General features: G+C 40.4%; 1 protein-coding gene across 2 annotated transcripts in view; it reads right to left on the reverse strand.

Moving 5' to 3' along the window:
• LOC122559657 (coiled-coil domain-containing protein 91-like) overlaps window positions 1-15,261 on the reverse strand; it is a 195,088-nt gene that overhangs the window by 153,216 nt on the left and 26,611 nt on the right. For both annotated transcript variants that reach the window (XM_087997234.1, XM_043709495.2), the window contains 2 exons: window positions 10,427-10,627; window positions 3,759-3,851 (listed from right to left, as the gene is read on the reverse strand). In XM_087997234.1, the coding sequence (XP_087853360.1) occupies window positions 3,759-3,851; window positions 10,427-10,627 (294 nt within the window). The remainder of the gene's footprint in view (window positions 1-3,758; window positions 3,852-10,426; window positions 10,628-15,261) is intronic.

A 15,261-nucleotide genomic window follows, 5' to 3' on the forward strand; every position in this document is an offset into this window, starting at 1 on the left:
CAAATTTCTTTTAAATGTTTGAGGGGGGAATTTTGGAGCTGATGGCCTTGGTAGTTGAAAGCATGGCCAGCAAAGTGGAGTAATTAAGATTAAGATGTTTATGAGGCTAGATCTCAAAAAGTGCAAACATCTCAAGTGCTGGGGGGATAGAGGAGATCAGAGACAGCCATTTTAAGAGCTTTTGAAATGATGTGCAAACAAGAATGAGAATTCTAAAATCTGGGTATCACTGAAATAGGAGCCAACTTACATTGACAAGCAGAGAAGGAATGGGCAAATGTGACTCCGTGCAAACAAAGACAAGAACAGCATAATGTTATACTAACACACAAGTCTATGTAGAAAGGAATGAGGTAGACAGCCAAAAGTGTAGTGGAATAGTTACTTGAGAGGTAATAAAGCAATAGATCTGGGTTTCAGCAAATGACCTGAGACAGAGTCAGTACCAGGCAAAGTTAGGTAAATGGAAATAGACAGCCTAAGTGACGGTGCGTATTTGGCTAGAGACTCTGTCAGCATGAAACATGACACCAAGGTGGCAAACAACCTGGTTTATCCTCAAACAGCTGCCAGGGAGAAAGGTGGAGTCAGTGCATTGGGCCGAAAGACAATTACTTCAGTCTTCCCAATAGTTATGAAGTAATAATGTAATTATCAATAACCAGACTAGCCAGATTGGGGCCATTGATATTAGTACATTCCCAATTGAGCAAGTTACTTCTTTTAAGGGAGACCTTTCTGCTTGATGCTGCAAAGTCATGCACAAAGTTCTAATGTTGCCAATTTACTTGAAAATCTACTAATTGAAGAAAATTGCAAATATTTCAGGCAGGAAGTTTCTGTGTTTTCTATGAAGTTTTCATTTTTCACTGAAATGGGAACAAATCTGCAAAACCTGGCCCTCTGATTTAAGGCGAAGTTTGGTATGTATTAGGGAGAAAGGAATATTAATGGGGTAAGATCAAGTAAACAGAATAGTGAAGGAACTCCAGTGGTCTGACAGCATCTGTGGAGAAAAAAAAAGTTCATATTTCAAGTCCAGAATGCCTCTGCTTTAGAACTTAGAAGATGGGTGGAGCTTTATGTGGAGCTTCAATAATTGGTGTGGACTTGTAGGGCTGACTGGCCTGTTTCTATCTAATAAAGTTTGCCTTATAATTGTTAAGCATGGTTTGTAAAAGCTCAGGATCATAACTTCTTAATGAATATCTATGGAATTGATTGACATTGCTACTACCACAATGGGAAATGGTGATGTCATTATAATGTCACCTGACTAGTCATCCGGAAGGCCATGCTAATAACCTGGGTACTTGGCAGCTGGTAGAATTTGAATTAAATGTATAAATCTTGAAAATAAAACTAGCCTCAAAAATGGCAACCAAAAAAATCATAGATTTGTTACAAAAACTCATGTCATTCACTACTATCCTTTCAGGAAGGAAATCTGTTATTCTTTCCAGCTTTTGCTTCCATGGGACTCCAGACCTACAATTTGGGGATTCCTAACTGGCCTATGGGACTTAGGAATTGACAACAGATTCTGACCTTGCCAGTGACACATTCATCTATGAAACAAAGTAAAGGAGTAACAGCTAAATGTGCATTCCAGGATCATCCGTGAGAAACATATCTGAAGTGCACTCTAAGCATCCTTTCAATCTGTAAATTCTAACATAAATATTTAAAGTGTAACATCTTTCAAACACCACAGTTTCTTGCCTAACTTTTTTTTCCTCACACATCCGTACTTGACCCTCAAAGCTTAGATGCTGATTCATGGAACATGTGACTTTTTAAAAAGCATATCAGTTTTGATTCGACTAAGAATTTAGGGAATTTTGAGGAGGGTCTTGGATTCAAGCCATAATTTTTGGTTCAAAATTGGCAAATGCCGTGGAAGCATATTTATATAACCATTTATCCTACTTGTAGGAGCTGCTACTGAAGTTAAAGTGGATAAACAGGAGAATTCATACTGATATTACAGTGGGCGGCATGGTGGCACAGTGGTTAGCACTGCTGCCTCACAGCGCCTGAGACCCGGGTTCAATTCCCGCCTCAGGCGACTAACTGTGTGGAGTTTGCACGTTCTCCCCGTGTCTGCGTGGGTTTCCTCCGGGTGCTCCGGTTTCCTCCCACAGTCCAAAGATGTGCAGGTCAGGTGAATTGGCCATGCTAAATTGCTCGTAGTGTTAGGTAAGGGGTAAATGTAGGGGCAGGGGTGGGTTGCGCTTCGGCGGGTCGGTGTGGACTTGTTGGGCCGAAGGGCCTGTTTCCACGCTGTAATGTAATCTAATCTAATTACTTGTTAAAAGAAGTTAAAAATCACAACACCAGGTTATAGTCCAACAGGTTTAACTGGATGCACACTAGCTTTCGGAGCGACGCTCCTTCATCAGGTGTCTCCACTACCACCTGATGAAGGAGCGTCACTCCAAAAGCTAGTGTGCTTCCAATTAAACCTGTTGGACTATAACCTGGTGTTGTGTGATTTTTAACTTTGTACACCCCAGTCCAATACCGGCATCTCCAAATCATTGTTAAAAGAAATATTTTAACTAAAGTAATAAAATCCATCAACTACCAACTGGCCAAGTTTGTTAGGAAAGGAGCTCTTTCTAAACAGAAGGGGAAAGCAATGGTTTATCACCTCTCAAATCTTCTGTTGTTTAATGATTCCATGAAAAGACAAAGGAAAGCGATTACAGAAGACAAGTCCAGTTGAAAAGCTAACAGAAACACATGCACAATAGGCAGACAGACCTCTGTGCCAAATTTTCTATCATTCAATGTTTTATTGTACTAGTTTGCTTAAAGCCTGAGGAGTAAGTGTTGGCTATTACATTCTAGAAAATATGCTTAAAAACCTTCCTCTACTAAATCAAGGTAATCATTTGTATACTTTGCGATGTTGCAGTAATTTACTGATGTACTATTGAGATCTTCCAATCCCTTCTCAATATTTTGCCACAATTGCAATGAATTTAATCAATAAATCATTATTTATGTAAAACATTATTTAAACATTATTCCTAGTTACATTTTCATATTTATTTAAAATCAATCATAGGCTGAGGCAATTGCTTATTTTTCGTATACATATGTGCAATAGTTTTCACCATCATAGTTTAGGACTTTAACTGCTTTACAAATTTTCAAAGACAAGATTAACAGATTTTCTGTTTTCAGCTAGCATATTATTCAGTCAATAGAAACAATAATGATAACGAGGAAGCTATTTAGCATTATTCTTGAATGCATGGATTGCAGGTACAAGGAAACAACACAACCTTTGAAATTGAGAAGTACAGCAGCACACAAAATAATGTACAATTGTCCAAAAAAAAAATCAGTAGGCCAATCTTCTTGGATACTTCAGTACTGGACAATCATTGCTTTTGATTAGTATTCTCAGTTACCAGTTGGTCAATGTTTCGACAACTTAATGATGCCAACTCCTGAGATTTAGTTTATGATCACATTCTGTTTCTCCCACCCCCCTCCCGCACTGAAAAAATCTTCCTGTCAATTCCATTGAAAGTGGCTGGAATCTCATGGAGACGGGACTTCACAAGAACAAAAATACAATCTGAAACTGTGCCATTAAGCTGCCTCAGTTGCATATTTTTAACCCTAACAGCACTGTGACTTCTATCATTTTAATTTCAAAGTCAACTTTTTTGCACCAAAGAGGTCCAGTACTTAGCAACATTTCCATATGATCACATTGAGGTATTCATATATTTATTCATTACCTGAATCTGATTGTAGCAGTCTTCATATGAAATTTGCTCTGTTTCTTTTTCTTGCAGATGTTCCTCTAACTTTGAATACGTCTCAAACATTTCCTGCAATTCATTAAAGTAGCTTTAGAAGAATTCCACAATCAAGAACATACAATAGTTTGCCACATAAATAGGACACAAAATCAACTCGTAAAAAGTAGCTAACCTACATTATTTACCATCTTAAAATCACGTAAGATCAAGTCAGTGACAAAATGAGCTAGATTCATACCTTTTCTGTCTTCCTTTATTATGGTATTTTTGGTGATAAATCCAGGTTAACATAATGAAATAGCCTAGTATGAGTGCTGTATATGCCATTTGCCAGTGTATTTTCATCCAGATATAAAGTGCTGGCATGAGGCAAGTTGGCATTAAATATCCACACACATCTTTACTGCTAACTGTTTTTCAATTTTTAAACACTAACTTTTGACAATTGGAGCATCTAGATCAGTTATGTGGCATCAGGATAATTTGAATGTGCATAAGCCAGATCAACACTGTTCTCTTGGAGAAGGTCATAGTGAACTGCCAAATGTACTGACTTTTTTGAAAGAAGTGTAAGTTTCTTCCTAAATATCAACACTTGTCAATCGCAAAATCATTGGCTTAATCTGATCTGAGCTGAAAATGTGTTGCTGGAAAAGCGCAGCAGGTCAGGCGGCATCCAAGGAGCAGGAGAATCGACATTTCGGGCATGAGCCCTTCTTCAGGAATCATTCCTGAAGATGGGCTCATGCCCGAAACGTCAATTCTCCTGCTCCTTGGATGCTGCCTGACCTGCTGCGCTTTTCCAGCAACACATTTTCAGCTCTGATCTCCAGGACCTGCAGTCCTCACTTTCTCCGACTTAATCTGATCTGAAACACATTCAATGCCGACTTATTTTGCAAGCAGTCAACAAATTCAAATAGTGTTTGTGTCCAACCATAGTAAGTGAGCAAACCTACCAAAATACTCATGAGGGAATACAAATTCTGGATATGACTACACCTGATGCAGATTGACAAGTAACTTGATGTTAATGTTGTCTACATTTGCATTCTCACTACTAGCTGAACTGGAGAAAAAATAAATTTGTAGTCGAGGTGGAAAGAAGTTGAGGTCTTTATGCTCATGTCATTAATGATTATGAATAATGGTAATGTTATGGCTATTATGATTAGGCAAAGTAATGTACATGGTTACTTGGAGTGATACAAAGAACAAAAAATCGGTAACTCAGCCCTTCAAGTCTGCTCTGCCATTCAGTAAGACCTGATCCGATTTTATCCTCAACTCCATATTCCTGCAGAATTATAATAAATCTTTCATCTCCCTGGTAATCAAGAATCTATCTACCTTTACCTTAAAAATATTGAAAGAGTCTGGATTAACTGCTCTTTGAAAGGAATCCATAGACACTCAACCCTTTGAGAGAATTTCTTTTCATCGGTCTTAAATGGCATCCTCTTATTTTTAAACTGTGAATCCCTAGTTCAAGATTCTCCCACATGAAGGAGCAGTCAAGTCCCCTCAGGATCTCATGTTTCAATTAAGGCACCTCTGACTCTAAACATGAGAGGATTAAGGCCTAGCCTGTCCAGTCTTTCCTCATAAAGCAATCTGCTCATTCTAGACATTAGTCCTGTAAACCTGCTCTGAACTGGTTCCAATACATTAACATCCTTTCATAAGGAGTGACCAGCATTCCAGATGCGATCTTATTGAAGCCCTGTATAACTGAAGTATGATGTCCCTACTCTAGAATTCAATTCCCCATGCAATAAATCATGATTCTTTCCGCTTTCCTGATTACTGATTGCACTAGCCATTCATGCACTAGCTCACTCAGAGCTCTCTGCATCTCAGAATTTTGTAGCTTCTTACCATTTAGACAACATATTTTTCTTTAATTTTTCTGCCAAAATGGACAACGTCACACTTTCCCATATTTTACTCCATTTGCCAGATCTTTGCACACAGTCTTACCTTATCCAAATCCCTTTGTAAGCTCATTATGTCATCTTCACAACCCACTTTCATACCTATTCTTTGTCATTAGCAAATTTAGCTACAATACTTTTGGTTCCTTCACCCAAATCATGAAAAAGTTGAAGCCCCAACATTGATCCCTGTGACACACCACTCATGATATCCAACCTGAAAAAGACCCATTTATATTTATACTTCCCTCCCTGTTAGCCAACCAACCAACATGCCAACATGTTACCCCATACACCATGAGCTGTTATTTTTCACAATAACCTTTGACGTGGCACCTTATCAAGAGCTTTTTGGAAATCGGAGGACAATACATCCAGTGGTTTCGCTGTAATAACAAACAAGTTACTTCTTCAATGGACTCCAAAAAAATTAGTTAAACATGATTTCCCTTTGGCAAAACCATATTTACTGTACCTGGATTGACTGCCTCCCACTTGTGTATTTTTTGAGCAAAATAGAATGTATCTGTAAATATAATTCTGCAAAGACAAATTCACCTCAAACTGTGTGCGTTTGCGTGCAGAGGAGAGAGTGAGTGAGTGCGCTTGAGCGCATGCATGTGAGAGAGCGTGTGTTTGTATGTGTGCAAGTGTAATGAGTATAAGCCTGTGAGAGGATGCATGTGAGGGGTGAATGTGCGCGTAAATGAGAGACAGACAGAGACACAGAGAGAGAGAGACACAGAGAGAGAGACAGAGAGAGAGAGAGACACAGAGAGAGAGACAGAGAGAGACACACACACACACACACACACACAGAGCGAGACAAACAGACACAGAGAGACAGAGACACACACACACACAGACACATAGAGAGAGAGAGACAGAGACGCACTTTGAGTGCGAGCAGCAGCTAAGGTAAGACAGTTTGTTTTAAAATTACTTACCGGTAGCGGGCAGCTGTGTTTTTTTCTCTCTTCACAGAAAGAGCAGGAGCAGCAGGGGGAAGTGACGAAGACCAGAGGGGCAGCCGGGTAGGTTTTTGTTTCCCTTTAAAAGCGCGCAGGATTGGCTGTTGCAGGTTCCAGGGTTTAAATGTTTTAGTAGGGTCAGAGGTGGGGGTAAAAGAGGGGGAGGTGTGGCATTGCTTGTCAAAGATAGTATTACAGCTGTGGAAAGGACGATGGATGAAGACTTGCCATCTGAGGTAGTTTGGGCTGAGGTTAGGAATAGGAAAGGTGAGCTCACCCTGTTAGGAGTTTTTTACAGGCCTCCTAATAGTCCTAGAAACGTAGAAGAAAGGATTGCGAGGATGATTCAAGAGAAGAGTGAAAGTAATAGGGTGGTTGTTAAGGGGGACTTTAACTTTCCTGATATTGATTGGGAAAGCTATAGCTCAAGTTCGTTAGATGGGTCAGTGTTTGTCCAATGTGTGCAGGAGGGTTTCCTGACACAATATGTAGATAGGCCAACAAGAGGTGAGGCCATACTGGATTTGGTTCTGGGTAATGAACCAGGCCAGGTGTTAGAATTAGAGGTAGGTGAGCACTTTGGGGACAGTGACCTCAATTCGGTGACTTTTACTCTAGTGATGGAGAGGGATAAGTGTGCACTACAGGGCAAGAGTTATAGCTGGGGGCAGGGAAATTATGATGCGGTGAGGCATGACTTAGGATGTGCGGCTTGGAAAAGTAAGCTTCAAGGCAAGGGCGTAATTGATATGTGGAGCTTGTTCAAGGAGCAACTATTGAGTGTCCTTGATAAGTATGTACCCGTCAGGCAGGGAGGAAAGGGTCGTGTGAGGGAGCCGTGGTTTAATAAGGAATTGGAATCCCTTGTTAAAGGGAAGAGGGCAGCCTATGTAAAGATGAGGCGTGAAGGTTCATTTGGGGCGATTGAGAGTTATAAGGTAGCCAGGAAGGACCTGAAGAGAGAGCTAAGAGCAGCAAGGAGGGGACATGAAAGGTCCTTAGTTGGTAGGATTAGGGAAAACCCTAAGGCTTTCTATAGGTATGTCAGGAATAAAAGAATGACTAGGGTAGGAATAGGTCCAGTCAAGGATAGTAGTGGGAAGTTGCGTGTGGAGGCTGAAGAGATTGGGAAGACACTGAATGAATACTTTTCGTCAGTATTCAATCAGGAACAGGACATTGTTGTCAATGTGAATACTGAGTCACAATTAAGTAGAATGGATGGCTTTGAGGTATGGAGAGAAGAGGTGTTGGAAATTCTGGAAAGGGTGAAAATAGATAAGTCCCCTGGGCCTGATGGCATTTATCCTAGGATTCTCTGGGAAGCAAGGGAGGAGATTGCAGAGCCATTGGCCTTGATTTTTATGTCCTCGTTGTCTACAGGAGTAGTGCCAGAAGATTGGAGGCTAGCAAATGTGGTTCCCTTGTTCAAGAAGGGGAGTAGGGATAACCCTAGTAACTATAGGCCGGTGAGTCTCACTTCTGTTGTGGGCAAAATCTTAGAGAGAATTGTAAGGGATAGGATTTATGAACATCTGGATAGGAATAATGTGATCAAGGATAGTCAGCATGGTTTTGTGAAGGGCAGGTCGTGCCTCACAAACTTTATTGAATTCTTTGAGAAGGTGACTAAGGAGGTGGACGAGGGTAAAGCGGTAGATGTGGTGTATATGGATTTTAGTAAGGCGTTTGATAAGGTTCCCCATGGTAGACTACTGCAAAAAATACAGAGGTATGGCATTGAGGGTGAGTTGGAGGTTTGGATTAGACGTTGGCTGGCTGGAAGAAGACAGAGGGTAGTAGTTGATGGCAAAGGTTCATCTTGGAGTGCCGTCACTAGCGGTGTTCCGCAAGGATCTGTTTTGGGACCATTGCTGTTTGTCATTTTTATAAATGACCTGGAGGAGGGGTTAGAAGGTTGGGTGAGCAAGTTTGCGGATGATACGAAAGTCGGAGGAGTTGTAGACAGTAAGGAAGGATATGGCAGGTTACAACAGGATATAGATAAGCTGCAGAACTGGGCAGAAAGGTGGCAAATGGAGTTCAATGTAGCTAAGTGTGAGGTGATTCACTTTGGTAAGAGTAATAAAAAGATGGGGTACTGGGCTAACGGTCGGATACTTGGTAGTGTGGATGAGCAGAGGGATCTTGGTATCCATGTACACAGATCTTTGAAAGTTGCCACCCAGGTAAATAGTGCGGTGAAGAAGGCATATGACGTACTGGCTTTTATTGGTGGAGGAATTGAGTTCCGGAGTACTGAGGTCATGTTGCAGTTGTATAATACTCTGGTGCGGCCGCATCTGGAGTATTGTGTGCAGTTTTGGTCGCCATATTATAGGAAGGATGTGGAGGCACTGGAACGGGTGCAGAGGAGGTTTACCAGGATGTTGCCTGGTATGGTAGAAAGATCGTATGAGGAAAGGCTGAGGCACTTGGGGTTGTTTTCATTGGAGAAAAGAAGGTTTAGGGGTGACTTGATAGAGGTGTACAAGATGATTAGGGGTTTAGATAGGGTCGACAGTGAGAATCTTTTTCCACGTATGGAGTCAGCTATTACAAGGGGGCATAGCTTTGAATTAAGGGGGGGTAGGTATAGGACAGATGTTAGGGGTAGGTTCTTTACTCAGCGAGTCGTGAGTTCATGGAATGCCCTGCCAGTAGCAGTGGTGGACTCTCCCTCATTATGGGCATTTAAGCGGGCATTGGATAGGCATATGGAGGATAGTGGGCTAGTGTAGGTTAGGTGGGCTTGGATCGGCGCAACATCGAGGGCCGAAGGGCCTGTACTGCGCTGTATTCTTCTATGTTCTATGTTCTATGTTCACACACAGAGAGAGTGAAAGAGAGAGAGAGACACACACACAGAGAGTGAAAGAGAGAGAGAGACACACACACACACAGAGTGAAAGAGAGAGAGAGAGAGAGAGAGAGAGAGAGAAAAAAAAGAGAGAGGGAGAGAGAGACAGAGAGACACACAGAGAGACACACAGAGAGACAGAGAGAGAGACAGAGAGAGAGACAGAGAGAGAGACACAGAGAGAGAGAGAGAGAGAGACAGACAGACAGACAGAGACAGAGAGAGAGACACAGACACAGAGAGACAGTGAGAGAGACAGAGAGAGAGAGACAGAGAGAGAGACAGAGAGAGAGAGACAGAGACACAGAGAGAGAGAGAGAGACACAGAGAGAGAGACAGAGACACAGAGAGCGAGAGAGAGAGAGACAGACAGACAGAGAGAGAGAGACAGAGAGACACAGAGACACACACACAGAGACAGAGAGGGAGACAGAGAGGGAGAGACAGAGAGAGACAGAGAGACACAGAGAGAGAGAGAGAGAGACAGAGACACAGAGAGATAGAGAGACAGAGAGACACACACAGAGACAGAGAGGGAGACAGAGAGGGAGACAGAGAGAGAGAGACAGAGAGAGAGAGACAGACAGAGAGAGAAACACACAGACAGAGAGAGACAGACAGACAGAGACAGAGACACAGAGAGAGAGAGACAGAGACAGAGACAGAGACACTAGTGTAGAGAGGTCACCTGTAGTGTGACATGAACCAAAGCCCTGGTTAAGGCCATCCTCATGGGTACCGAACTTGGCCATCAGCCTCTGCTCGGTCACTTTGTGTTGTTGCCTGTCCGGAAGTCCACGTTGGAGGATGGTCACCCAAAGATCTGACGCCGAATGGTCAAGCACAATGTACACCCTTACAGATAGTATAACAGTATACCTCTTTTATTCCGAGCTCCTTCTCGTCTGCAGTAGAAAGCTTTGCTTCAATTGTTTCTGATGTTTCTTTGTAGCATGCTTCCACATTGTCTATTTCTACAGGCGCCATATGATGTGCAAGAACACCCACAGGATCTCTTTTCTCAGGTAAGCTTGTTGATGCAGGTACAATGACTGGTGATGATTGGGGCATTTGCTGAACCTGTATTTTCAACATAAAACATTTTTGTGTTAATTTGAACTCCACACCATAAAGCAACAACTAAAATAAAAATAATAAAAATGGTTCATTACGCATTCTTGAAACAATCGGTTTATAGCTCTAAACTTCCTCCTGCAATGCTGTAACATTGTGGACTTGTTGGGCCGAGGGGCCTGTTTCCACACTAATTAATTTAATCTAATCTAATCTAATCTAATCTAAACATTTCCCATACAGATTTAGTAACATGGAACTTAAACAGCAGGCCCAAAACGTTTAACATTACTGTCAATTGCTGAAGTAAATGAAACGGAGAAGTGATGAGAAACTAATAACATTTTAGCTCTGCATTACTGTTACAAAAAGAACTGTAGGTATATATGCAACTAAAGTCTTCCATTAATGATTTTCTCAGAGTACAATGTTACATTAATCTTGCAAATATGCATGTTTCCTTTTGACCATTATTTTTGATAAGCTGTAATTAAGTTTGGAGTGTTTCCTATTTCATGTACATTCTGGAAAGGAAAAGATCCTGAAATGGCACTCTTAATGATGAGCCTAAAAAGATTTACTGTTCTTAATACATGTATTTGGATTTAAGATATTTCCTTGAACCATTCAGATTAAATTTCTGGATCACAAGATGTCACCACACATCCCTAATCAAAAATAAAATAAATTATAATAATGCATTAAGTTTGACAATGATAGTTCTCAATCTCAACCAGGCTGCTTGAGGAAATCCAATCAAACTTCTACATAAGATTCAGGAAACTTCCTAAAACCTTTTTCAACATTTATATGGAAGAGGAGTGCCAAGCACCTCACCTATCAAGAAAAACGACATGACCTCAAGCTATATCTTGAGTTAATCCATAGCTTTTACTTTCACTGTTATATTCAACCATCCAAGTATATGTCTACTTTTGCTGCAGATGATGACAGTGAGCTGAAAAGGTGTACGATTAGCTGACCTCTTCCCTCAGCCAACCAAGCACATTTATTTGCACATTTTCAAACACTCAGTAATCATCTCCCAACTTTCAATGTCAACATCCACCATCTCCATACTTGCCTTGCAGATACCTTTGTAGTCAGGGTATACATGCACAAGTGTTTGTTAGCAGTACGCAGTTCACTGTACAAAGGCTTTTGGGTATAGGGTCATCATTCAACCAATCTACATGGCTGTCAGTGCAATTGTTGGCTTTGAACTAAATGTACACTGATGGAATCAGAATGCTACAAGACTTTTCAATTGATTACCTTGCCCAGAGAAATACCAAGGATGCATCCAAGACTGAAAAGTTGGAAATTATTCAGCATTTTCTCCTACTGAGCATATATTGACACGGTCACTGGCAGACATTTATGATAAGCAATTCCACCCAACTAAAATACATTCCAGGAAGAAACAAAGATTGCAAGAAAGGGGAAAAGCATCAAAAGCTAAAGATAACATAAAAACATAGAAGATTTTGCTATCCATTTTTATAAGAATATAAAAAGATAGTAACGAAAATGATTGCTGGTCCCTGAGAGGATTAAACTGATGAATTAATAATGGTGAACACAGAAATGGCAAAGACACCAGACATTATTCTGCCTCAACTTTAACAGTTGAGGACATAGAAACACAGCAATAGTTCTAGCCAATGCAGAGGTCATAAAACAATCGTCATCATTTGGAAAACCTACTGAGTAAACTATTGGGATTAAAAGCAGACCCTTAATGGTAAGGTCCTCGGGAGTGTTGCTTAACAAAGAGACCTTGGAGTGCAGGTTCATAGCTCCTTGAAAGTGGAGTCGCAGGTAGATAGGATAGTGAAGAAGGCGTTTGGTATGCTTTCCTTTACAGGTCTAACCATTGTTAGATGGTGCCTCAAAAGTATTCACTGGCATTTCACTTCTGCCCACTGTGGTGAAATGCCAAGAGAATGTCTGTTCAATCGAATTGAGGAGCTATTTGTTTTTATTTGGGCAGTATGGCTGATGTTGAAGTGAGGATAGGATTTCAAGAAATAGCCTAGCCATGTAGCACACTCAGAAATGATTTGTTTCACAGTCAGTGATGAGTGCTGAGAATACAGTTTAGGAGAATCATGTCTTGTGATGATCAGATCAAGCTGCTGCTAATGTTCTGATCCATTATCTGGAATCTCTTGCAGCTCAGTTTATTGCAAGAAGCTGTTTGTTGTTCAGAGTCTGTAGAAACAACAAAATTCAAATAGTCACTGTCCATTCCCATTTATCTTTTCAAAGCCATGATATCCGTAGCAGGAAGGTCCTATCTCATGATCTGCAACAGCTCGTGTTGAAAAGCCCCAGTAAACTCAAGATATGTCTCTTAGGAATTCTGTTATTTGCAGCACCATGTTCCTCATAAAACTGGTCTTCTGCTTCTGTGAAAAAGAAATGAAAAAAATGTTGTGGAAAACATTCAAACATAACTACTGTTTTTTTATTCACTTGTGGGATGTGAGCATCACCGCTGGCCAGTATTTAGTTGCTCTTGAGAAAGGATGGTGAGCTGCCTTCTTGACGCACTGCAGTCCACATGCTGAAGGTTGACCCACAATGCCCTTAGGAGGAAATTCCAGGATTTTGACTCAGCGATAGAGAAGGACCCAGTTTAAGACTTGAGGCAGATGGGGAGAATGCGGTCTGAACTATTTTGTGAGAAGATTCTATTACCAAGGGTAGAGAGTTTTCCTTGCAGCAAAGCCTACTCCTTGCTCAAACACTTCCTCTGCACTCTTCTCTGCCAGATGAACATGTAATATTTTTCCTTCAGTGATCCATTCTCAACAGGCCTGGTGTCTTGCAGAGACACTATGTCCACGTTCAGCTGCAGGAGGTCAAAATTCATAAGCTTTAGACTGAGGTTGTGAGGCAAGCAGCTTTCATGTGTTACGACAAGAAAGTATAGCTGGACATTTTCCAATGAAGAAACTGAAATGAGAGCCCAAAAACACATTTGGCTCATTTTATTTTCCCCCACATTGCTACTTGCCAGTGGTATAGCCTAGAAATGAGAAGCAAACTAGCACACTGAAGTGAGAACCTGCTAGGTCTGAGTTTACTCAGTCACTCACGAAAAGCATCACACCAATCAATTAGGCACAAAACTTATGCTATGAGTCAACAGAATTATAAATATTTTTCCACCAATATAGTTAAAGTATTAGTTACCTAATAAAAATATGTATTTTGTCATTATGTTGAAGGCTTTACTTTGATGTTCAGAAATTACTACCAAAAATCAATAGGGTTAAAGTATAAGTGTCACTTGTGCCATCATCATTGATTTGTTTTATATTTTAAGGTTCAGCTTTCAACTTTATAAATCCAATCAAGGGCATCAGAAAAATGCAACTGTAGCCAAATTTTTAATATACGTTGTCAATCAGTAAAGGTCCAGAAAAGTAGTCAGATGGAGTTATAGTGAAAGAAACGTTGCCTCAAGTAGTCTTAAATTTCCTCAAAGTGCCATTGTTAATTTTTTAGAGAATTATTCATCAGGAAGAGATGTTATCCCCACAAGTTTCCAGTTATTTAACATATTCTTTATGCAACTCTGGTGTAACACAAGTGTAGAAAACTTCAAGTTACTGACTATTCACTCAAGAAAATCTCATGCAGCAACTGCTTATCTTCTCAAAGCACTCCACAGATTTGTGGCAGCAATAGACCACTGTCTGGTAGCAAGGTAACCAAATCTGTTGTACTGGCTATTTCTACCAAATCACCTGATGACATCTCACCATCAACTTCAATTCAGAATAACACTAGTTGATCTAGATATCAACTATGCCCAATGGGCACCCTGGGGCAGAAGGCAGAAGCAACACAATGCCATCTGGTGAAGACCTATATATGTACTCAAACCAAACATATCTAGCAAGTGCACGACAGGAGCTGCACACCTTAGTGCTATCAATAAATTTTATTCTGCCTCAAAATAGAACCCCTGGCTCAGTTAATTGTTCCCTCACCTCTGACAGAAATTTTGATATTCGAATTCCATTCAAAAACCTGCACTCAAGTGAGATGTTCCATTGCAGTACCGAGAGAGAATTTTGCAAAGGTGCCATTTTCAGATAGATATAAAATCAAGTTAGTGTCTACCGTCCCTGGGTAAAGTAAAAATATCCCACCACACTACTTCAAGACCAGCAGCTAAGTTATTCCCGGTTATTCGTACAATTGACAACATATAACCAGCTTTATATGACAGAAGTAAAGTTAAACCACAGTGCTTTAATTACATCCAAAATTGCCATATATAGAACCAAAAACACTTACCAAGAAAATGGTTCAAATTAAACAGCATACATTTTGGGAACAAGCTTTAACAGTTTCCTTACTTCTAAAACCATCTTCACTGTACCCTATGGGCTATAATTACGATTACTGTAGTGTTTATCGTTCACTACAAATAGGATCTCATGCAAGATAGTTTACAAATCAAGTAATTACTTGAGAAGTAACAAAATGTCTTTCAAATAAAACACTCAGAAAACAGAACACTGTTTTCTTGAATCACAACTAATAAAAATGATATTGCATATTTGAACTCTTATCAATTGATTGAGCTTTTTCTTCAGCAGATATGATTCATGTCCTGATGC

Source organism: Chiloscyllium plagiosum, unplaced genomic scaffold (genome assembly GCF_037043375.1).
Source record: "Chiloscyllium plagiosum isolate Xiang-an unplaced genomic scaffold, Cpla_swu_hap1 HiC_scaffold_19, whole genome shotgun sequence".
NCBI classification, from domain to species: domain Eukaryota; kingdom Metazoa; phylum Chordata; class Chondrichthyes; order Orectolobiformes; family Hemiscylliidae; genus Chiloscyllium; species Chiloscyllium plagiosum.